The 22,775-nt window shown below is 38.2% G+C and overlaps 1 protein-coding gene across 1 annotated transcript in view; it reads left to right on the top strand.

Annotated features, from left to right (window-relative positions):
- The window catches only part of ADAMTSL3 (ADAMTS like 3), a 373,236-nt gene that overhangs the window by 189,305 nt on the left and 161,156 nt on the right, over positions 1–22,775 (top strand). The window contains 1 exon segment of the mRNA XM_060157437.1: positions 3,430–3,587. Coding sequence (XP_060013420.1) covers positions 3,430–3,587 — 158 coding nt within the window.

Genomic DNA, 22,775 nt, shown 5'->3' with positions numbered 1-22,775 from the left:
TATTGTAGCAAAACTTCAGCATTAAATGTGTTTTGACTAGCACTAAACTCAAGAAGCCAAGATGCCATAAACTGAAAACCTCCATTATCAATGGTAAGAATTGGGATTTTTTTGGTCCCCTAAGTGCGGTCCGACGACCATATGTAGAGATGTATTAATATAAACATCAGCCCTGAACATAATGACTAATCAGAGGAAATGAATACTGAATAAAGTATGCATACACTGTAATATACAGCTCGAAGCATAAGTTTGATGTATTTATAACCAAGTCAGCTGTGCTAAATGCTCATTACATGTTTACCTAACAGTACTTCTTAGAACTTAAGGAGACCTCTTGGGATGATTAGCATGACCCTGTCTCTTTCGAAAGAAGCCTGGACGGATACTTGTCAGGGCAAGCCCTTCAACTAGAAGCAGTTAGCAGCGTTCATCATTTTTCTAGTCATTTCTTTTAAAAATAACAAGTGTGGATCAAAATATTTAAAGGTACCATGGTAGACTTGAGTTGTAAAGGTTTGGGGATTTAAGAGGGTCTTGATTTCTGATCCTGTTTTTTTTTTTGTATGTGATTTTATTTATTCTCACAACAACACTAACTTCATTTTTCAGATTAAGCAACAAAGATGAGGGGATTTCCAATATGTTTCTTTGTTGAGCCAGCTAATAAATGCCAAAGCTTGTTTGTATCATTTCTTTTTTATATTCCGCATATAAGCGAAATCATACGATGTTTCTCTTTTATCTATTTGAGGATACAGATCACCTCTTTCTTGGCTCCTTGCCACCTCCATCATTTTAAGCCTGAAGAGGAGAAAAAAGGCAGCAATGGGTAGCAGGAAAGGAGGCTCTTACCCTCTGCCTTTCACAGTGGTGGGGCTGCTTATAGATTTCCTGGGGTCTCCACTCAGCACTGTCTGTCTTGCTATAGAAACCGCAGAGGGTCTGTGGAAGCTCTGAGAATTGAAGGGCTGTGTGTGCGGCTCTCATGAGCTGTGAATTGCACATCACGACACAGGGCTGCAGTACACACATGGGGTGCTAGACACTAATAAAAACTTAAAAAACGTATCCATAAGTCAACACATCGTCTGAATTGTTGATTTTCAAAAACTCCTTTTCTGCCAATTTAAGAGACACAGGCACTAAGGAGAAGCAAGTTTACCACCGATAAAAATGACAGCTTTTGAAGAGCAACACTGACCTCCACTTCACTGTGAATTCATCACAGGGGCTTTGTTAATCCAAACTATCAGAATCGTTTGCATCCATAAACCGTAAAAAGTTGGCTTCATCAAATCACTTCCCTTGTCTTTATTGACCACCCAGTTCTGACTCAAGTTACACAGTTGAGGTCAGAGCACCTGCTTTTGACCTCCTATGTAGGCAGCCAGGGTTTGGGACCCAGAGAGTGGGAAGCCTTTTGAAATAATTGATATAAAGATATTTTATGAGAATCGGAGAAGAGTGGTTTGGGTACTTCACATGCACTTGAAAACTGGTTTTGCTCCTGTGTCCTCACATCCTTGCCACTAAAGATCTTGGACACCTTTGACGTAATAGAATAGACTCAACGTCAGAAAACAAAACATCAAAACCAAACTAACAGGTTTAAAAGATGGATGTCACACTGGTCTTCCCTTCCCCCCAGATGGCACTTCCAGATTCTGACGCCCGCTGCCGTAGCTCTGCAGCCGGATGAAACTTGGAGAGCTTTGATCCAGAACGTTAGCGCCGTGGTAAAGCAATCAGCCATCGAATCCATTGCACTCTATTTGAATTGAATCAAGTCACTGCAGGCTAAATCTCGGTCTAGAAGCAGTGTTTTGCATGCCTTCTTCTTTGCGTGGATGGATTTTGTCCAGCTTCATGTTGTGTTTTGATATTACCCAAATGCTCATGATTTTTCCTCCTGTACTTTTAGAGGGCTAATTCATCCCTCCTACCATCTCCTACCATCTCCAGTTTCCCGTCTCATTTTTACTGACAGTTCACTTTCTAACACTCTGTTTTATATCTTTATTGGAACTAGGAAGTGAATTTAATCTCACACTTTCCAAAAATCTACTGCAGTCATGGAGATCAGGGCCAAAGTGGTAGGGGTTTTGTGTGCCTGAGAGGACCCAGCATGATTCTTTTGACTGCTAATGACTCCTGCAGATCAAGGAGCTCATGTACAGCCTTTGGATTTTCCCAGAAAAGTTCCCAGCCTGCCTGTCAGGGATAATCAGGGATGTCTCCTAATGCCTGTTATGCAATCTACCCAGGGTGCTTGAATTCCTGCAGCTGCTCCGGTGGCAGAGAGAAATCGGCCAAGGAACACCACCGAAGCACAGCACATGTGGATCGCAGCCTCATAAAATCCGGATCATTTTGCTGTGTTTTTATCAGCTTTTTAAGTTTGAGACGGAATGGAGTTGTGGTTCTGTTGTGTCCTTTGTTCGAGATGGTTAAAGAACCGTTGAATACCAGTGAGTCAAGTGTAGGTTTCTGAGGAGCAGAGGACCTGGGAGATTGTCTGCTCTGACTCCTCGTTTTAGAAATGAGGCAATGAAAACCCAAGGCGGTGAGTTAGGAATAGATCTGGAGCCAGAAATGCAGGTGGACCAGGTCCAGTAAGAATGGTGACATTTACAAAATGAAAGAAAAAAAAAAAAAGAGAAGGGAAAGAAAGAAATCACTGAAATAAGGTAAAAGTGTTATTTTGGTTAAACCTTCGGCATTGTTCTGTAAGAGATCTAAAAGCACTACTGTTCCTTTAAAAGCTAATGTGAATAAAGAGGTGACACATGAGAGAGATCTTTGTGGTGATGGAATAGTTCTGTATTTTGGTTGTGGTCACGTGTGACAAAATGGCATAGGACTCTATGCACACATTGTACCAATGTCCATTTCTTGGTTTTGATATTGTATTATAGTTGGGTAAGATGTAACCATTCCATTGGGTAAAACTGGATGAAAGGTACACACGACCTCTTTACTGTTCTTGCAACTTCCTGTGAATTTACAATTACTTCAAAATAAAAAAAAAATTTTAAGCAAATTTAGAATTTATTGTGGTTTTGTCTAAATAAAAGTCTAGGCTTACTATCTGAATGGGTGAGAAAATGAGTAACATTGCTTTATTTTAAGTAATAGCTACATCATGAAAAAATACAAAGAAAGAGATGTTTTCTTCTTCCCCTTATTATAGAAATGACTCCAAAGAGTTGGGTAGACCTCACTGGACCTAGCACTCCTGTTTGCTTCTTTTTATAGATAACTAAGAAGCTTATATATTTATTCTACCAGTTTGGATCAATGTTTGTAAACTGAGTGGATGTATTGATATTGTGTTGATATCAGATGCTATTACTTGTAGTAAAATATCTTTTGGAATAAAATGCTTTTAAGATATTCTCTCATTGAAACTTTATTTTTAAATTTTAGTCATTGAATCAAAAACGCTTCAAGGAAGCAAAGGAGAGCACAGCTTTAACAGCCCTGGAGCCTTTGTTGTGGAAAACACAACAGTTGAATTTCAGAGGGGCTCCGAGAGGCAAGCCTTTAAGATTCCAGGACCTCTGATGGCTGATTTCATCTTCAAGGTAGGATGAGCCTCTTCATAAACGTCATGCATCTGGGGCCCCGCACATCTTGAATTTTAAAAAGAACACGTTTGTTTAGTAGGCAGCCAGTGACTGTTTTTATACAGGGAATGTGTCATTAATATTTTTACCTTGACAGTCAGTTCTTAAAAACTGTTCATCTCTCTAAAGTAGTTTCTGTTCCCCAACCCCAATAGTTAAAAAACAAGCTTCACTTTTATAGGGGAATGATTGTTTTTGCATGTATAACCTCTAGTTGCTGTGTTCAGTTTTAAACCTCCAGATGGATTTCAGTGAAAATGGTCAGTGGTTAAATGCTCCGTGTCTTAAACCACGACTGTGCTATTGCTGTCCTTGCAAAGGGGAGCAGAGAAGACAGAGGTCCCCTTCCTTGACCCCCTTTCCTGTTTCCTCAGCAGTGTCTCATAATGAGCCCTTGTCCGGACACCTGTCACGAGGTCCCCTCACAAGAATTATTCTTCCCTTGTAACCACGACTCTGTGTTTCCTCTCTTGGGTACATCGGGGGCATCTTCCTTCACTCAGAGGATATGAAATGTAGTGGCCAGTATATTTCCAAGGTGACACAATCTGAAATTCTTCTGATAAAACTATAAATACCTAAGACGTGCAAAAAAGGGCATTTCAGTGGATGGTTTTGTCCTATCCCTTTTTGGAAACTTCAGGATGGAAAGGGAAGAAAGAAAAGAGCTCTAATTGCCAGGGATTTCTTTACCTGTGAAAAGACCCAGTGCCTTCAAAAGAACTGTCTGTGTTCCACATTAATTTGTCAAAGAGTGTTTCATTGAGACGTCGGTTGTACCAGCAGAGAAGTACCTTTGGAATTAGATGAGAGTTGCAAACTGACGTCCTGTTGGCCTACGGTGTGACCAGCCAAGGGTCGGTCTGGCTGGAGTTGTTGTTTTGAATCTTTGGGTTTTAAATAGTCAACCTTGAAAAAAATCAAGAGATTATAATATTAAAATACCAGTATTTTTACCTGCGTCTTTTTAAAAATGGGAAGATCTGACAAGTAGCTTGCATGTTGCCATAGCGATAATTGGCTGCCGCTGGGTAACAGCAGCCTTTTCATTAGGGCACACATCCTCATTTGCCAGGGTCCACACCAGGCCCTGATGTGCTCCTGACATTGAAGGTGTAAGTGTCAGTTGCCGTTCGTAGACATTTAAGTTGCCGTTCCTGGACATGACTTGCCATTCCTAGACATTGAAATGACTTCTGTGTCAGACCCTTGAAGTGTCAACCCAATGTAATTCTTTGACAGTAGCTTTGTGAAAGGCTTTTGGGGAAGCCAACAGTCATCTCTCTTTCCTTCTGTTCTCTCTCATCCATTGTTATACATAAATTCTGGGCTTGGTTTGCTTCTCTTAGGGTTTTCCCATTTGATGCTCAAGTGATAAAACACACACACACACACACACACACACACACAACCTTTTTAAAAATTCTCTTCTCATTCCTACTCAGAAGATCTGTATTCTTCTCAAGTCAATCTGGAGATATCTGACCAAGTAGGAGACAGTACAGTGATGGGATGGGAGAAATAGCCACAAAGGTTAAAATTTTAAGATATTGTTTGGTGAAAGTATTAGCATGGAAAATGTACTGTTTATTGATCCCATGCATAAAAACACATATACACATAAACTGTTTACTTCTACAAGTGTATGTGTACACACACATGTGTATGTATATGAATATGTGTGTGTATACATTTTTTTAAAATTTGAGAGGATACATTCCTAACTGAAAACACTGAGGAAACAATGGCTATTTTAGAGGAAATTGGTGCTTTGGGGGAGTGATCTTAGTTTTACTTATAATATTTTAATACTTAAAATAGTTCTTAAAAAAATACAGTCATATATCACCTGTGTAATTAAAAATTACTTTACACCATCTTGCCCCAATTATATATTCACCTCTTAATAGAATGCATTTTAGCAGCATGTTGCCACTGTCTGAATTTGTACTCAGCCTTCTATTTTCCTGTCTCGGAGTTCTAGTTTCCTCAGATTTAATAAACAATTCCAGGCTTTAACTTCAATTTCGGAAAGGTTTTGATCTCCCTTGACTGGAAAGGTTTTCTTTTAAAAAAAAAAAAATATATATATATATATATATATATATTTACTTATTTATCAAAGAGGGTGTTATACACAGCTGTCGGACTCATGCATAAATAGGAACTCATTTTTGTGCCTACAGCCATTTTCTTTCATGAACGTGATGTGCGCGGTAGAAGAGGAATTGGCAAAATCAGAGACACTCTGATGAAACAAGAATGACTCTGATGGTTTTCCCTGCCTTATAAGCTTGTCCAAATATTGTGGGTTTCTAGGAAATATCCTTTTCCATTAGTTACTTTTTTTTTTTTCCCTCAGAGCACTGTAGTATTACCCAGCCTGTGTTGTTACTAAGATAAGGAACTCTGCTTCCATTCATCTCTGTTTGGCCCAGGATGCAGTCAAGGGATTGCTGTCCTTTGAGTGGGAGGTTAAAAGTGTGTGTTAGGTCCCTGATGATGGTCAGCCATGTATTTCACTGTATCTCTTTCCATTCCAATCAACCAAGAGCAGCTGAATTAACAAAAAGGAAGACCTGGCTTCAACCTGAGAGAGAATGTGAAAACCAGCTCTGCCCCTGAGTGCTAATTTCGCTCAGCCATGGGTGCGCTGAGATATAAAGGCACCCTCTTTTATACCGTTCCTAGATTAGACCTCATTTTGTGGACTTTTAATAAATGGACTGTTGAAAATGACTATCTTCTGACATAGAGAGTGAAATATGAAGTCTTCCATGGGATGTTAGAGTCTTTTGTGGTTATCGTGCGGATTCTGAAATCTGGCAATTCACTGCACCAATGAGACAAAACTTTTTTCTACTTTTTCAGAAGCTATATTTTCACGATTGGACCATTCTTGAAAAGTGCACTTTTTCTTCTTCCCAATGGGTTTCTCACTGTACGTTCTTATTTTCCTGAATGATCTGTTTCTCATGGATGACTCTTGTTACTGAGTCACGGGTATTTTTCATGAGAGCCCCTGAGGTATTATTTTGCTTCTGCAATATGTGCATGTTGCCACCAGGGAGCAGTAGAGAGTCTTGAGCCAGTGGTTGATGCTGTATGCTTTGTTGATTGGACTGTAAGAGGCGCTATCCATTCAGTGAGAATCTACTGAATAGCTGTGAGTAGATACTTGTGCATATCAATTTTAAGTATATGCTTATGAGAATAATCTAGTAAAATAAACTTAAATGGCTTTGAGAACGACATCTGTTTCTGTGGTTAAGTATTTTAATTATTGCTGGTGGCTTTTCCCCTCTTTAAAAAACATGTCCATCTTCAAGGAAAAAAAAAAGTTTCTCTTCCTTGTGGTCTGAAATCTTCCTCTTTCTCCCATTTAGATACTTTGTGTTTCTGTAGGAAACCGTTTTCTGATTTCTTTTCCCATTAGTTTTCAGCTAGGCAGGCCTCTGTCTCTGGTTTCCTCCAAACACAGCTCCAGATATTTTGTATATTTTCTACCTACCAAGTCTTTCTTTTCTTTCTGGGGAGTTATGACAGCATGTCTAACTTATCCAGGGCCGAGAGGATTTGAAACTGCCTGTTTTCCTCTCTCTCAAAGAGAAGATTTCAGCCTTGCAATGTGATGCAGACGCTGGCTAAATTCATATGTTCACAGGTGCTTCAAAACACAGCAAGACAGTTTTTAGAGTCTGTGCATGTGTTAGTTTCCTGAGGCTACTGTAACAAAGCACCGTAAACTGGTTGGCTTAAACAACAGATGTTTATGTCTCGCAGTGTTAGAGGCTAGAACTCTAAAATCAAGGTGAGGGCAGGTCTGGTTCCTTGTAAGGGCTGTGAGGGACAATTTGTTTCCTAGCCTCTTGGATCCTCAGGTTTTCTCCCTTTGTCTTCACACCACCTTCCCTCTGTGCATGTCCACGTCTGAGCCCAAATTTCCCCTTTACATAAGCATGCCAGTCATACTGGGTTGGACCCACTTTACTGATCTCATCTTAACTTGACTAGATCTGCAAAGACCCTATTTCCAGATAAGATCATATTCTGAGGTTCTGTGAGTTAGGACTTAAACATATGTTTTTGGGGATGGATCCAATTCAGCCCATAACAGTGTCTAACAGAAAAGAAAATTTACCTGTTTCATCATGCCTCCCAATCAGAATTCCACCTCATTTTAAGCATTTGCCATGAATCACAAAGGTAGAAACTGTTGAAATATTACATGATAGTTACTGTAATGTGGTCTGTTGAGGGAAATTTCTTGGTTAAAGCAGTTCAGATACAGTTCTAGTAGTTACCATAATTCACAGCTAAATTATTGGTGTAATATATACACAAATATGAAAAAAAGAGTTTTACAGAAAAATCTATTCCATAAATTTTGGAAATTATTTAGAAGTGGCCAAGTAAGGCAATTGAGTTTGAATTCATTTTCTTACCATTGTTATAAAATCATTTTCCTAACCAAACAGGAGTAGTATAGCTTGTAAATGTTAATGTAATTTACATTTGTTAATTTCCCTTTTCTGCCATTCTGTACTTGACCATCTCCCTTGTCAGTGGACCTATTCACCCTGGGGGTTTGAAAGTAGTGGTTAATGATTGGGCTGTTGTTAGCAGGACTGCAAATAGCATTCATGTTCAACTTTTGATTATTAAGGTAGGATTTTCTTCTTTTTTTTTAGTTTAGACTTTTGTCTTGAACATCAGGCTTATGGAAGGAGATAAGCCTTCTGTAAATTGATTTAGTTCCCATAACATTTCAAGGACCAAGGTTGGGGGACTAAATCAAAGTGTTTCTTCTGCAATATAGAGAATGCCTCCACCCTCAGTAAGGCTGAGCTGTGGGCTTAGTGTCCTCAGCGCCCTACACTCAGGAGGAGCATCTATTGTAGGGAGACCCCAGCCAGGATGTGGAGAGTCGGCTTCCTCTGCCTCAGGTCATTGTGGGTAAAAGAAGAAAACTGGGGACCGGATGGAGAAAGCAAGGCAATGAGACGTGGATCATGACAGCAGTCACTCTGCAGAGCAGGGAAGCATATTAAGTAGGTTTCAAAGCTAAAGGCAGAGGAGGAGATTTGCTTCACTTTTCATTTAGAACCCAAGAGGAAAACGCCTCCTAGGGTGGCCATCTCCATCTACCACGGGGGGAAGCTACCTTGGAATGGAATTGGCATGAGTGCCGTGAAATTTTTAGCCACAGGTTGTGTCTAAGTTCAGCTCCCCGGAGTCTCCCTCAGCTCCTGTGTGGCATGGAAGGTATCTAGAAAATTCCATGTACTCTTGGCTGGCCAGCCTTGACATGGTGGGGGCAAAATGATCCTGCAGCGGAGGGGTAAATGTAGAGTGACCAGACATCCTAGTTTGGTCAGAAAAGACCCAGTTTCCACCTGTAGCCCTGACTTAATTCTTAGAAGCTCCTCCTTTCATCCTAGAAACGTCCTGGCTTGGACAATAAAGCATCTGGTCTCCTTGGTAAGGGGCTGTGAGCCAGGCCAGGGACTGGGGAGGAGTCCCAGCCACACCACCAAGAAACTGAGCACAAGAGTAATGTGGACTGGGCAGGGCAACAGAGGAGCCCACCCACCCTGCTGAGTTCACAGGCACTGAGGCTCCCTGTGGGCCTCCCAGTGGCCAGAGGGACAAGGGACACAGCTGTGGGCCCAAGGACAGGATGAGGACCTCCAGGCATGGATCCAAGGCCTCTTTCCTTTCCCACCTCTGTGAGGTCCTACATCAAAGACCACCATAGAGGACATTGGTCTGGGTGAGGGCACAGCAGAAAGCCTGGATGCTTCCCCACCGGAAACAGCGGTACCTAAAGAGAACTCTTTAAATGAGTGAACCAGAAGGACCTCCTAGGATTGAACTCCATTTAAGCTGTTTTCCCCTCCCTCCCTAGTCAGGAGGGGGCTTGTGGAGAAGATCAGAGCAGTTATAAGGAAAGAAGCTGCATCTCTGCGATCGTCTTCATAGAGGATGAGCACTTGTTGTGACTCTACTGCCCGGTCACAAAACACAAAAGCAAAACCAAAATCTTGGGGAAGAAAAAGTTCCCTGCAGATTTAATAACTTCATTTTTCTAAAGTTTTTAGGATTGGAGGAAGGGGCATTATTATTTAATTTGTAGTTTTTATTTACTTGGAAGAAAGAATCCTTTATCTTCCTTTTTGCCTATTTTGCTCTCTAAAATAATACGATATAATGCCAGCATTCTTGGAATTGAAGAACAAATACCCAAGTATGACTCCTTCCTGGAGTTTGGATTAAAATTCTCTTACAATAGTCAGAAATTCTCAGTGGTGGTAACATGGACTTTTTTCAAGGAAGACTGATAATACTGCATCATGTTTTAATGACATTTAAAGATATTATAATATTAATAGACCTCTAAACAATTGCATTGCCTTTTAAAATGACAATGTGGAGAACTAGAATTGAAAGAAGTTTCATCAGTATTATAAGTTTAAGCGACGAGTAGGGTGTAGCTTGAGGAAAATATATGGATTGATTGATTTTTTTTTTTTCGGAATTGTGTTATTACCAAAAAAAAGAAGGACAGAGGACCTGAATAGACAGTGTTCCAAAGAAGACATACAAATGGCTAACAAGTACATGAAAATGTGCCAAGCATCACTAATCATTAGGGAAATGCAAATCAAAACCACAATGAGCTATCACCTCACACCTGTTAGCTTGGCTATTATCAAAAAGACAAGAGAAGACAAGTGTTGGTGAGAATATGGGAAAAACGGACCCTGTGCACTATTGGTGGGAATGTAGATTGGTGCAGCCACTATGAAGAACAGTATGGAAGTTCCTTAAAAAATTAAAAATAGAGTTACCATATGATCTAGTAATTCTACTTCTGGGAATATATCTGAAGGAAACAAAATCACTGTGACAAAAAGATATCTGCATCCCCATGTTCATTGCAACGTTATTTACAATAGCCAAAACATGGAAACAGCCTCAGTGTCCATCAATGGATGAATGGATAAAGAAGATGTGGTGTATATATATATATATATATATACAATTTTCTTATATGTACATATACACACACACACACACAGAGGAATATCATTCAGCCATAAAAAGAAGGAAATTCTACCATTTGCAGCAACATTGATGGACCTATGAGGGAATTATGCTAAGTGAAATAAGTCAGAGAAGGACAAATACTGTATGATTTCACTTACATGTGGAATCCAAAAATAATCGAAACTCACAGGTACAGAGAACAGATTGGTGGTTGCCAGAGGCAGGAAGAGGGTGGGGCAGGTGAAATGGGTGAAGGGAGTCAAAAGGTACAGATTTACAGTTACAAGATAAGTAAGTTCTGGGGATGTAATGTATAGTACAGTGACTAAAGTTAACAATACTCTATTGTATATTTGAAAGTTGCAAAGAGAGTTATCTGAGACACCTGTGGGGGGAAGGAACCTTGGAGCAAAATTAAGCCTCTGGCAGAAAGGGAAAGGGAAATGGATATTGGTAAGCAAGTAAATGCATCTGCAACAATAAGGATTATTTCTTTCTGTAAAACATCAGGGCTTAATGCCTTTTCTTTCCCTCCCTCCCTCCCTCCCTCATTTCCTCTCTCCCTCCCTCCTTTCCTCCCTCCTTCCTGTCCTTCCTTCCTTCATTCTATTTCTTTTTGGTGGTAATGAACAAGACTTAGAAAACCATTTCATTATCTCTTAGGTTTATTGATATATTTAGGGTTCTATTTCTGAGTCAATATTGCAATTTATTATTTTCTCGAGAAGTGTCCAATTCATCTAATTTTTCAAACTTAACTTTTCAAAAGTAATCATAGCATTCCTTTATCACTAAAAACAAACAAAACAACAACAACAAACTCAACAGTACCTATGTCTCTTTCATTCCTAAACTTGTTCATTGGCTCCTTGTCTAATTTTTGTTTTGTTCAAACCATCCAAAGATTTGTCTCTGAGACATTTAAGAGCTAGATTCGAGGCTTGGTAACTCTCAGAGTTCATTAAAAAAATTCTATTTTGTAAAGTTTAATTTTTGTTTCCTTTATCTTTACATGGTTTTATTTTGGTATTGTGTTTTTAACTTCTAGAGGTAAATTCTTAATTCATTTTATTTTCAATTTTTGTTCTCCATTAAATGTATTTAGGGCTATCAGTTTCCCCATACAGAAGTTCTTAATTTTGTTGTGGTGTAGGTTGTTAATTTTAAACTTTATGTGTAAGCTATTTGTATCCTGGCTAAAAAATCTTTGCCTTATTTAGGATCAAAAATATTCTCGTATGTTTTCGTCTGGAAATCTTACTGTTCTACCTTTCATACTAAGAGCTATAATCCAACTAGAATTGATACTTGTATATGTTGTGAAGTGGAATCAATATCTTTTTCCCATGGCTATGCAATTGACCCAAAACCATTAGGTGAAAAGACAATGCCTTCCCCATTTCTCTTAAATCCCAAACTATATATGTGTGGGTCTATTTCTGCACTCTGTTCTGTTTCATTGACCTATTTGCACCAATACCATTGTGACTTAATTACTGTAGCATTAAAATAAGTCTTGATATCTGGTAGTGTAAGTACTTCAGCTTTGTTCTTGAAGATTATCTTTGATATTCTTGACTCCTTCCATTTCCATATCAATTTTGAAATATGCTTCTAAATTTTTATAAAATTCTGCTGATTTTGATTGGAATTGCATTGAATTTGTAGGTCAAATTGGAGAAAATTGACTTTCCAATATCAAGTCTTCCAATCCATAAATACCGTATATTCATCCCTTTGTTTAGTTCTTTTTAAATTCTTCTCAATAATGTTTATAATTTTCAATGTATGTGATTTGCATATCTTTTGTTAAATTAATTCCCAAATGTTTGTTATTTTGATGTTATTGTAAATGTTTTAAAATTTTTTTCTGTTTGTTTTTTGCTAGAGTATGAAAATCTAATTGATTTTTGTATATTGACATTATATTCTCACTATATTCACTTGCTAATACTAATAGTTTGTGAATTCTCTTGGATTATGTACATACACAGTTATGACACCTGCAAATAATGAACTCTGTTTCTTTTTTCCAATTATTCTATGCTTTTAAAATTTTTTCTTGCTATATTCCGTTACTTAGGACATCTAGTATAATGCTGAATAGAAGTAGTGATGACAGCTATGCTTGTCATGCTTCTCACTTTCAGGACAAAGATCTCTATAATTCCCCAATTGTGTATGATGTTTTCTATAAATTTCTTGTAGATGTTTTTATCTGATGAAATACATTTTTTCCTAGTTTGCATCATTAACGTATATAAGCATGAAATTTTATTATTAGATGCCTTTTTGCATTTTTTGAAGTGATCATATTTTTTCTTTTTTTCCTTTTAATATAGTGAATTACATTCATTTTCAGATGTTAAACCAATCTTACCTTCCTTTAATAAACCTCAGTTGGTCATTATTATTTTTTATTAGAATTTATTATTAGTATTTACTTATAAGTAAGTATTTTATTATTAATAAAAAGGATTATCCTTTTATATATCACGAGGTATGATTTTTTTAATTTCAATTTTATTTTATTTATTTTCTACATACAGCAGTTTCTTATTATTTTTTAAAATAAATATTAATGTATATATGTCAATCCCAATCTCCTAATTCATCACACCACCACACACACCACCCCCCACTGCCCCCGCTTTCCCCTGTTGGTGTCCATATGTTTGTTCTCTACATCTGTGTCTCTGTTTCTGCCTTGCAAACCAGTTCATCTGTACCATTTGTCTAGATTCCAAATATATGCGTTAATATATGATATTTGTTTTCTCTTTCTGACTAACTTCACTCTGTATGACAGTCTCTAGGTCCATCCACATCTCTACAAATGACCCAATTTTGTTCCTTTTTATGGCAGAGTAATAGTCCATTGTATATATGTACCACATCTTCTTTATTCATTCGTCTGTTGATGGGCATTTAGGTTGCTTCCATGACCTGGCTATTGTAAATAGTGCTGCAGTGAACATTGGAGTGCATGTGTCTTTTTGAATTATGGTTTTCTCTGGGTATATGCCCAGTAGTGGGATTGCTGGGTCATATGGTAATTGTACTTTTAGTTTTTTAAGGAACCTCCATACTGTTCTCCATAGTGGCAGTATCAATTTACATTCCCACCAACCGTGCAAGAGGGTGCCCTTTTCTCCACACCCTCTCCAGCATTTGTTGTTTATAGATTTTCTGTTGATGCCCATTCTAACTGGTGTGAGGTGATACCTCATTGTAGTTTTGATTTGCATTTCTCTAATAATTAGTGATGTTGAACATCTTTTCATGTGCCTCTTAGTCATCTGTATGTCTTCTTTGGAGAAATGTCTATTTAGGTCTTCTGCCCATTTTTGGATTGGGTTGTTTGTTTTTTTAATATTGAGCTGCATGAGCTGTTTATATGTTTTGGTGATTAATTCTTTGTCCGTTGATTTGTTTGCAAATATTTTCTCCCATTCTAAGGGTTGTCTTTTTGTCTTGTTTATGGTTTCCATTACTGTGAAAAAGCTTTGAAGTTTCATTAGGCCCCATTTGTTTATTTTTGCTTTTATTTCCATCACTCTAGGAGGTTGGTCAAAAAAGACCTTGCTGTGATTTATGTCAGAGAGTTTTCTTCCTAAGTTTTCCTCTAAGAGTTTTATAGTGTCTGGTCGTACATTTAGGCCTCTAATCTATTTTGAGTTTATTTTTGTATATGGTGTTAGGGAGTGTTCTAATTACATTCTTTTACAAGTAGCAGTCCAGTTTTCCCAGCACCACTTATTGAAGAGACTGTCTTTTCTCCACTGTATATCCTTGCCTCTTTTGTCATAGATTAGTTGACCATAGGTGGGTGGGTTTATCTCTGGGCTTTCTACCCTGTTCCATTGATCTATATTTCTGTTTTTGTGCCAGTACCATATTGTTTTGATGAGTGCCACTTTGTAGTATAGTCTGAAGTCAGGGAGCCTGATTCCTCCAGCTCCGTTTTTTTTCCTCAAGATTGCTTTGGCTATTCGGGGTCTTTTGTGTCTCCATACAAATTTTAAGATTTTTTTGTTCTAGTTCTGTCAAAATGCCAGGGGTAATTTGATAGGGATTGCAGTGAATCTGTAGATTGCTTCAGGTAGTATAGTCATTTTCACAATATTGATTCTTCCAATCCAAGAACATGTTATATCTCTCCATCTGTTTTTGTGTCATCTTTGTTTCTTTCATCAGTGTCTTATAGTTTTCTGAGTACAGGTCTTTTACCTCCTTAGGTAGGTTTATTCCTAGGTATTTTATTCTTTTTGTTGCAATGGTAAACGGGAGTGTTTCCTTAATTTCTCTTTCTGATCTTCTGTTGTTAGTGTACAGGAATGCAAAAGATTTCTGTGCATTAATTTTGTATCCTGAAACGTTACCAAATTCATTGATTGGCTCTAGTAGTTTTCTGGTGGCATCTTTAGGATTCTCTATGTATAGTAGAATATCATCTGCAAACAGTGACTGTTTTACTTCTTCTTTTCCAATTTGTATTCCTTTTATTTCTTTTTCTTCTCTGATTGCTGTGGTTAGGACTTCCAAAGCTATGTTGCATCAGAGTGGCGAGAGTGGACATCCTTGTCTTGTTCCAGATCTAGAGGAAATGCTTTCAGTTTTTCGCCATTGAGAATGATGTTTGCTCTGGGTTTGTCATATATGGCCTTTATTATGTTGAGGTAGTTAGGTTCCCTCTATGCCCACTTTCTGGATAGTTTTTATCATAAATGGGTGTTTCGTCAAAACTTTTTGTCAAAAGCTTTTTCTGCACCTATTGAGATGATTGTATGGTTTTTATTTTTCAATTTGTTAATAAGGTGTATCACATTGATTGATTTGTGTATATTGAAGAATCCTTGCATCCCTGGGATAAATCCCACTTGATCATGGTGTATGATCCTTTTAATATGTTGTTGGATTCTGTTTGCTAGTATTTTGTTGAGGATTTTTGCATTTGCATTCATCAGTGATATTGGTCTGTAATTTTCTTTTTTTTGTAGTATCTCTGTCTGGTTTTGGTATCAAGGTGATGGTAGCCTTGTAGAATGAGTTTGGGAGTGTTCCTTCCTCTGAAATTTTTTGACTGAGTTTGAGAGGGATGGGTGTTAGCTCTTCTCTAAAAGTTCGATAGAATCCACCTGTGAAGCCCCCTGACCCTGGACTTTTGTTTGTTGGAAGATTTTTAATCACAGTTTCAATTTCATTACTTGTGATTGGTGTTCATATTTTCTATTTCTTCTTGGTTCAGTCTCGGAAGGTTATACCTTTCTAAGAATTTGTCCATTTCTTCCAGGTTGTCCATTTAATTGGCATAGAGTTGCTTATAGTAGTCTTTTATGATGCTTTTTATTTCTGCGGTGTCTGTTGTAACTTCTCCTTTTTCATTTCTAATTTTATTGATTTTAGTCCTCTCCCTCTTTTTATTGATGAGTCTGGCTAAAGGTTTATCAATTTTGTTCATCTTCTCAAGGAATCAGCTTTTAGTTTTATTGATCTTTGCTATTGTTTTCTTTGTTTCTATTTCATTTATTTCTGCTCTGATCTTTATGATTTCTTTCCTTCTGCTAACTTTGGGTTTCATTTGTTCTTCTTTCTCAAGTTACTTTAGGTGTAAGGTTAGCTTGTTTATTTGAGATGTTTCTTTTTTCTTATGGTAGGATTGTATTGCTATAAACTTCCCTCTTAGAACTCCTTTTGCTGCATCCTATAGGTTTTGGATCATCGTGTTCTCATTGTCATTTGTCTTTAGGTATTTTTTGATTTCCTCTTTGATTTCTTCAGTGATCTCTTGGTTATTTAGTAACATATTGTTTAGCCTCCATGTGTTTGTGTTTTTTACTTTACTTTTTTTTCCCTGTAATTGATTTCTAATCTCATAGCATTGTGGTGGGAAAAGATGCTTGATATGATTTCAATTTTCTTCAGTTTACTGAGGCTTGATTTGTGACCCAAGATGTGATCTATACTGGAGAATGTTCTGTGTGCACTTGAGAAGAAAGTGTACTCTGCTGTTTTTGGATGGAATGTCCTATAAATATCAATTAAATCTATCAGGTCTATTGTGTCATTTAAAGCTTTTGTTTCCTTATTAATTTTCTGTCTGGATGATCTGTCCATTGATGTAAGTGAGGTGTTAATGTCCCCCACTATTATTGTGTTACTGTTGATTTCCTCTTTTATAGCTCTTAACATTTGCCTTATGTATTGAGGTGCTCCTATGTTGGGTGCATATATATTTATAATTTTATAATATATTTGTATAATATTATATATAAATATAATTTATAATATAATTTTATAATATATCTTTTTGGATTGATCCCTTGATCATTATGTAATGTCCTTCCTTGTCTCTTATAACATTCTTTATTTTAAAGTCTATTTTATCTGATATGAGTATTGCTACTCCAGCTTTCTTTTGATTTCCATTTGCAGGGAATACGTTTTTCCATCCCCTCATTTTCAGTCTGTATGTGGCCGTAGGTCTGACTTGGGTCTCTTGTAGACAGCGTATATATGGGTCTTGTTTATGTATCCATGCAGCGAACCTGTGTCTCTTGGTTGGAGCACTTAATCCATTCGCATTTAAGGTAATTATTGATATGTATGTTCCTATTACTATTTTCTTAATTGGTTTGGGTTTCTTTTTGTAGATCCTTTTCTTCTCTTGCATTTCCCACTTAGAGAAGTTCCTTTAGCATTTGTTGTAGAGCAGGTTTGGTGGTGCTGAATTCTCTTAGCTTTTGCTTGTCTGTAAAGCTTCATCGAATCTGAATGACATCCTTGCCAGATAGAGTAATCTTGTTTGTAGGTTCTTCCGTTTCATCACTTTAATATATCATGCCACTCCCTTTTGGCTTGTTGAGTTTCTGCTGAGAAATCAGCTGTTAACCTTATGCAAGTTCCCTTGTATGTTATTTGTCATTTTTCCCTTGCTGCTTTTAATAATTTTTCTTTGTCTTTAATTTTTGCCAATGTGATTACTATGTGTCTTGGCATGTTTCTCCTTGGGTTTGTCCTGCCTGGGACTCTCTATGCTTCTTGGACTTGGGTGGCTATTTCCTTTCCCATATTAGGGAATTTTCGACTATACTCTCTTCAGATATTTTCTCGGATCCTTTCTCTCTTCTCCTTCTGGGACCCCTATAATGTGAATGTTGGTGTGTTTAATGTTGTCCCAGAGGTCTCTTAGGCTGTCTTCATTTCTTTTCATTCTTTTTTCTTTATTCTGTTCTGTGGCAGTGATTTCCACCATTCTGTCTTCCAGGTCACTTATCCGGTCTTCTGCCTCAGTTATTCTGCTATTGATTCCTTGTAGTGTTTTTTTCATTTCAGTTATTTTATTGTTCATCTCTGTTTGTTTGTTCTTTAATTCTTCTAGGTCTTTGTTAAATATTTCTTGCATCTTCTCGATCTTTGCCTCCATTCTTTTTCCGAGGTCCCTGATCATCTTCACTATCATTATTCTGAATTCTTTTTCTGGAAGGTTGCCTATCTCCACTTGATTTAGTTGTTTTTCTGGGATTTTATCTTGTTCCTTCATCTGGTACATAGTCCTCTGCCTTTTCATTTTGTCTGCCTTTCTGTGAATATGGTTTTCGTTTACAGGCTGCAGGATTGTAGTTCTCCTTGTTTCTGCTCTCTGCCCTCTGGTGGATGAGGCTATCTGAGAGGCTTGTGCAAGCTTCCTGATGGGAGAGACTGGTAGTGGGTAGAGCTGGGTGTTGCTCTGGTGGGCAGAGCTCAGTAAAACTATAATCCACTTGTCTGCTGATGGGTGGTGCTGGGTTTCCTCCCTGTTGGTTGTTTGGCCTGAGGTGACCCAGCACTGGAGGCTACAGCTCTTTGGTGTGACTAATGGTGCACTCCGGGAGGGTTCACGCCAAGGAATACTTCCCAGAACTTCTGTTGCCAGTGTTCTTGTCCCCGTGGTGAGCCACAGCCATCCCCTGCCTCTGCAGGAGAACCTCCAACACCAGCAGGTACGTTTGGTTCAGTTTCCTATGGGGTCACTGCTCCTTCTACCTGGGTCCTGATGTGTACACTACTTTTTGTGTGCCCTCCAAGAGTGGAGTCTCTGTTTCCGCCAGTCCTGTCGAAGTCCTGCACTTAAATCCCGCTAGCCTTCAAAGTCTGATTCCCTGGGAATTCCTCCTCCCATTGCTGGACCCCCAGGTTGGGAAGCCTGACGTGGGGCTCAGAACCTTCACTCCAGTGGGTGGACTTCTGTGGTATAATTATTCTCCAGTTTGTGAGTCACCCCCCCAGCGGTTATGGGATTTGATTTTATTGTGATTGTGCCCCTCCTACCATCTCACTGTGGCTTCTCCTTTGTCTTTGGTTGTGGGGTATCTTTTTTGGTGAGTTCCAGTGTCTTCCTGTCAATGACTGTTCAGCAGTTAGTTGTGATTCTGATGCTCTCGCAAGAGGGAGTTGGCACACGTCCTTCTACTCTGCCATCTTGAACCTCTGTTGTTCCCTTTCCCAATGATTTTAAATTATTTTATTTATGATTCTTTTTCAGTATTTGTTTCCAGGAGAGGTTTTTGTTTTGGGGGTTGTTTTTTCCTGTAACGTCTTTTTTGGGTCTTGGTATTAATTTTACACTAGGTTTATAAAACAAATTGAGAAGTATTTCCTCTGTTCTTATTTTCTGTAACAGTTTGTGTGAGATTGCTATTACTTGACTAATCAGATGTTTTATTCCCTTATGTGTCAGTTTTGTTTCAAGGAATTTGTCTATTTCAACTAGCTTTTTGAAAGTTATTGGCATAGATTTTTTATGGTATTTTCTTATTTCTTCATTGTGTGGAGAATCTGTAGCAAGTCTTCTTTCTCATTCCTAATTTTGATTATTTGTCCCTACTCTTTTTTTTCCTTAATCAGTCATGTTGGAGGTCTATCAATTTTATGAGACTTCACAGAAATACCCTTTGGCTTTATAAACCACTTTAAAGTAGTTTCATTCTCATATCATTAATGTTTGCTCTTATCTTTATTGTTACCATCTCTCTACTTTCTCCGGATTCAATATGTTATTCTTCTTCTAACCTTTTTTTATATAAATTTATTTACTTATTTATTTTTGGCTGCATGGGGTCTTCATTGCTGCACCCAGGCTTTCTCTAGTTGCGGCGAGTGGGGGCTACTCTTTGTTGCAGTGCGTGGGCTTCTCATTGCGGTGGCTTCTCTGGGCTTCGGTGGCGAAGCATGGGCTCTAGGTGCACATGCTTCAGTAGTTGTGGCAGGCAGGCTCAATAGTTGTGGCTTGCAGGCTCTAGAGTGCACGCTCAGTAGTTGTGGCGCATGGGCTTAGTTGCTCCGTGGCATGTGAGATCTGCCTGGACCAGCGATCGAACATTGGCATTGCCAATGCCAATCCCCTGCCTTGGCAGGTGGATTCTTAACCACTGCACCACCAGGGAAGTCCTTTTCTAACTTTTGGGGATGGCTGTTTAGACCAGTGATTTTCATCCAATTTTTCCATAACATATGCTTTTAACTCTGTAAATTTCTCTCAAAATATGCTTTAGATTTTTTTCTACAGAGTTTGATATGAAATCTTTTTCTTCATCATTCAGTTAAGTGGTATTGTAATTTCCATAGTGATATATATGATATAGTGATATAGTGACTTATAGAATATTAGAAGTGTAGCGTCCAAGTATGTGGGAATTTTCAAGTAATCTCATCATTTTATACCTTAATTCTACTATAGTCAAATAACATTATATTATTTTAATGTTTTGAAATTTGTTAAAACTTAATTTGTGGCTCAGAATGTAGCAAATTTTGGAAGACTGTGATATGTAGTCTTCTGATGTTGAGCACAATGTTCTACATATGTCAGTTAGGTCATATTTATTAATGGTTTCATGCAAAATTATAGCCTTACTGATTTTTGTCTGCTTATTCTGTTAGTTACCACAAGAGACCTGGTAAAACTACCACTATGACTGTGCATTTGTCTATACTTTTTCTGTTTCTTGTCAATTTTTGAATTATATATTTTGAGGTTAGGTGGTTAGGTACACTCACATTTAGAATCATTACCTCTTCTAATGACTTGACCTCTTTATCATTGTGAAACTACTTTCTTTCAGCACTTTGAAGATATTACTTCATTGTCTTCTGGCTTCCATTTATTCTGTTGAGAATTCAGCTTTCAGTCTTATTTTTGTTCCTTAGAAGGTAATGTGTCTTTTTTCTTTGCCTGCTTTCAAGTGTTTTCTCTTTGTTTTTGGTTTTCATCAGTTTGACTCTGATATAATTAATAACTTTCTTCTGCTTGAGGTTCCTGGTGCTTCATGGATCTGTAGCTTGATATCCATCATCAGTTTTGGAAGATTTTCTCATTTATGACCTCTTCAGATATAGCTTCTATCTTATTCTCTTTTTCTGGGACTACAGTTATACCTTTATCTCAAATGTCTAATTTCCATTTTCTTTTTATCTGTCAGTTTGCTAATTCTCTGAATAGGTGTATATAATCCAGAAGTCAGCAGATTATGCCCAGCAAGCTGACCAACTGTCTTTGTAAATGGAGTTTACAGCTACCCTCATTTATTTATATATTACTTGTGGCTGCTTTTGCACCACACCAGCAGAGTTGAATAATTGCAACTGAGATAACGTGGCCTGAAAACTCACTTTTACTTTCTGGTTCTTTAAGATAATATTTGCTGAACCCCAGTCTAGTCTACTAAGTCTATTCATTGAGAGATTTATTTAAATTATTTTGCTTTTTATTTGTACAATCACATTTTATTTTTGTTATAGTTTCTTTGTTTCTGGTGAAATTCTCCATCTTGTCATTTAATTTCTTGAACATTTTAGTCACAGTATCTTCATCTAAGTTTTCTTAAAAACAGAGCCTGAGGCGAAAGCTATGTGCTAACACATGATTTTTGACCATGGGAATAGAATGAGGTGTTGCTAGGCCCTCAAGCCGGGAAATAAGACATGAAGCCAAGGCCAGAGTTACAGGAAATGGTAGTGATATACTTACACTTTTAAGTTTCTATCAGTTAATGCCCATATCTGGATTTCCTGTTTTTCTGATTATATATCTATTTTCCCACCTTTTCAGCTGGTGTTAAATTTTATCTTTGTTGTATATCTAGGGTTAAAGTTTTGCTGCATATAGTAGAGGAAAGATTATAGATACCGTTGAGACTGGATTAATTATTGCTTCTAGAAGACAGATTAGCAGCTAATCACCTTCATCCAAGGGACTGAAATAATTTGAATCTGGGCATCACTCCCTTTGAAAACTGGAATATTTCCAGTACATTTTTTTGGCTCCATTGGGTCTTCTTTGCCGCACGCAGCCTTTCTCTAGTTGTGGTGAGTGGGGGCTACTCTTTGTTGCAGTGTGTGGGCTTCTCACTGCAGTAGCTTATCTTGTGGCAGAGCACAGGCTCTAGGCATGCAGGCTGCAGTTGCAGCATGTGGGCCCAGTAGTTGCTGCACACGGGCCGTAGAGCATGTGGGCTTCAGTAGTTGTGGTGCACGGGCTCAGTAGTTGTGGCTCATGGGCTCTAGAGCACAGGCTCAGTAGTTATGGTGTACAGGCTTAGTTGCTCTGTGGCAAATGGGATCTTCCCAGACCAGGGCTTGAACCCGTGTCTCCTGCATTGGCAGGCAGATTCTTAACCGCTGCGCCACCAGGGAAGTCCTTTCCAGTCTACTCTTATTCCTAGGATACAGCTTTCTGGGGTCCCAGCTGGGAGCCTGGGCTGTTTACCAACACTCCTCACCTTGGTGGGCCTGGAGCTCCAGGTTTTGCTGCCTCAGCCACTTGAGTCTGATGACAGGCCTGCTCAGCTTCTCAGCTGCTCAGTTACCACTTGTAAAATGGAAAATGTCTTGAGCAGAAAGGTGGTACTAAAGGTGGTACCAAATGTTATGCTCACATGTCTGGGCTTCCTTTGTGTCTGCGATATTGGCCTTGCACATCCTCACTACTATGGTTGTTTTCTGATGCCTTCAAGTACATTAAAAAGTATTTTATGCAGCACTTTTACTTATTCTCAGTGGGAGGATTCATCAGAAACAAACCCGTTCTTCCATAGCCAGAAGCAAAACTACTTAGAA

This window comes from Lagenorhynchus albirostris, chromosome 1 (genome assembly GCF_949774975.1).
Source record: "Lagenorhynchus albirostris chromosome 1, mLagAlb1.1, whole genome shotgun sequence".
In the NCBI taxonomy this organism is placed as follows: domain Eukaryota; kingdom Metazoa; phylum Chordata; class Mammalia; order Artiodactyla; family Delphinidae; genus Lagenorhynchus; species Lagenorhynchus albirostris.
This window is presented reverse-complemented; position numbering and strand designations above follow the sequence as displayed.